The sequence below is a fragment of the Pteropus alecto genome, unplaced genomic scaffold, assembly GCF_000325575.1.
Source record: "Pteropus alecto unplaced genomic scaffold, ASM32557v1 scaffold1730, whole genome shotgun sequence".
Taxonomy (NCBI): Eukaryota; Metazoa; Chordata; class Mammalia; order Chiroptera; family Pteropodidae; genus Pteropus; species Pteropus alecto.
The window spans coordinates 4,144-6,462 of NW_006430115.1; the positions used below are offsets into that span (position 1 = coordinate 4,144).

The window sequence follows — 2,319 nt, forward strand, 5'->3', positions numbered from 1 at the left end:
GGGTAGAGGTAAGATTTCACTAGAGAGTTTTGTGCCTCCACTGAGATGTACTGGAATCCTTCTGTAGTTTTCCTGCTCCAATAGCTGAGGTAAAGGAGCAGGCAGAATGATGGGCGCGAAGGGAACTAACATCCCTAAACCCTATATTATGGGCCAGGCACTACATGAGTGTGACTTCAAGTAACCACTGTATGAGCTCCATAGTATCACTACGTCTATTCTTTAGATGGGGACACCCTGCATTGCTGTAACTAATTTTGCACAATTGAATCTTGGCTTGACTGACTCCAAAGTCCTTATTTCTTTGTTTAAACCATGTCGACTGCTTTCTTATTACTCTATGGTTTCAGTCAGTCATAGTGTTTTGCCTCTTTAAAGGGAAAAGAGAAGTAATCCAATTGCTAGCACATTTCTGCTTAAGAAATATCTTTTCTATAGTCTACCAAGATAGGATAAAATACTTATTGAACTCAACTTTATAAGTTACTTAAAAAAATGTATTTAAGAATTAATTCCCAAATTTTAGGTTCAAAATGGGGATTCAATCTCCCGGGGCATAAAAATAAAAAGCTTTATTACCTTTATTGTAAATTCGCTTTCTAATTCTGGGCTGGATGAGATAGGAGGCCAGAGAATGCCTGGAGTGATACACACCGCTAAATTAAATGCAGTCATCTGATTGGATGAGGACTGTTGCTCAGTGTTGCATAGTACTCCAAAAAGGTACCTTAGGAGAACAACGTTGGCTCTTGGGAGCTGATCTAACTGCTTAAGGACAGAAAAATTTGCTCTTCAAGCCAGATGTTTAGTAAAACATGTGTATAAATAGGCAACCCTCACTTTGGTTCCCCATGGAAAGCAAGAACATGTTCCAGATATGCAAGAGTTTCAGTTAACATGGCACCATGCAAAATGAGGACTGCTCGTATTTAAAGGGGGAAAGTAAGCATAAGGACTTTATTTATTTCGTACGTTGTTTTCACTACCCAATGAAAATGAAAAGGAAAGCAGAAAAATGGCCCATATAAAATGCCACCTGAAATATTTACCTGAAGCTAGTACTACATATTTTCACTTAGGCAAATCCTGTAACATTTCAGAATATTCTCAATCCAAATCCCAGAGAGCTTTCTGATGAAATCAAACAACCATTAAACTTATTTGCAAGCAGCAACACAGGAATTCTGCCTCTTGGTGGGAACCCAAACTTCAACTACTAAGACTTCCAGGTTGGTTTTGAGAGCTTTTGCACTGTTCCACCAGCTTTCAAGGTCCATTTTGTCCCAAATCTCTGATCTTACTATTATCACTTTCACATATAATTAAGCTTATCACAGTATATTTCCGACTGTTCCTATTTTGTAATCAATGAGATTTTTAAATTATTGAAAATGATTTTTACTATCATCTAAAAAACATATATATGTTGATATTAAAGGATGTTGCTTTTTTCAACAAGGATCTGCAAACTCGGGGAGAAAATCAAGTAATCTGATTTCTGTAGCAGAGAGACATTTCTTCAGTACAATGAATGGGCAATGAATATAGTTTCATAGGGACGAATTATGAAAAATATTGAAATGGACTAAAAGATTACTGAGCGTATTCAATGGAAAGTAAGGCTTTGTGTATTTAGCACACTCTTTTGGGTTTTATGATTTATGAAGGCCTTAAGCCTTTGAGGTAATTTTACAACTCTAAGCTGTAGATAAATGATAGCCATGTACCCAACCCTTTTTCATAGAACTGAAAATTCTGTCTGGTGACAAAACACAAGACTTATTTGTGCCCTCCCCCTACCTCCTAATGCCCCAGTGGAGAAAGCTAGTTTTGCCGCTATTCGTAAATTCATTTCAGCATTTCTGAATCAACTACATAAGTTGTGATACTTTGAAATCTCCTTTGAACTTCTTGCTACATGTTATTAGTTTTCATTAATTAATGACTTAAATAAAATCTTTCATGTGTTCATTTTATATTTGTATGAGTCATAATTTTACTTTTTTTTAAAAAAAGAAATCATCCTTTAACAGTAGATTATAAAGTTTTAGACAATGAGCATGAAGTATAGAATCTGATGTTCATTACCTCCAAGTGATTTCCACCAAAACATAGTGGAAGCAGAGACAGTATTTTGTTACATGGCTTTGACTTCTGGTATCTCCAACACTTGTTTTACGTTCTTCTATAAATAAAAGATGTCTGTCAATTGTAGTGCATGGATAATCAATCATTCATATTTGGAAGGTGCTTGAGAGGAAACTATACTAAACAAATATATGGAAAACATGATATTGGGATTCTTGGGTTTTCAAAGAC

General features: G+C 35.6%; 1 protein-coding gene across 1 annotated transcript in view; it reads right to left on the minus strand.

The window, feature by feature from the left end:
* Positions 1–2,319, minus strand: part of LOC102895624 (rho GTPase-activating protein 20-like) — a gene marked incomplete at its 5' end in the record, with an annotated part of 20,465 nt that overhangs the window by 3,600 nt on the left and 14,546 nt on the right. Inside the window, 1 exon segment of the mRNA XM_025046655.1 lies at positions 532–768. Coding sequence (XP_024902423.1) covers positions 532–768 — 237 coding nt within the window.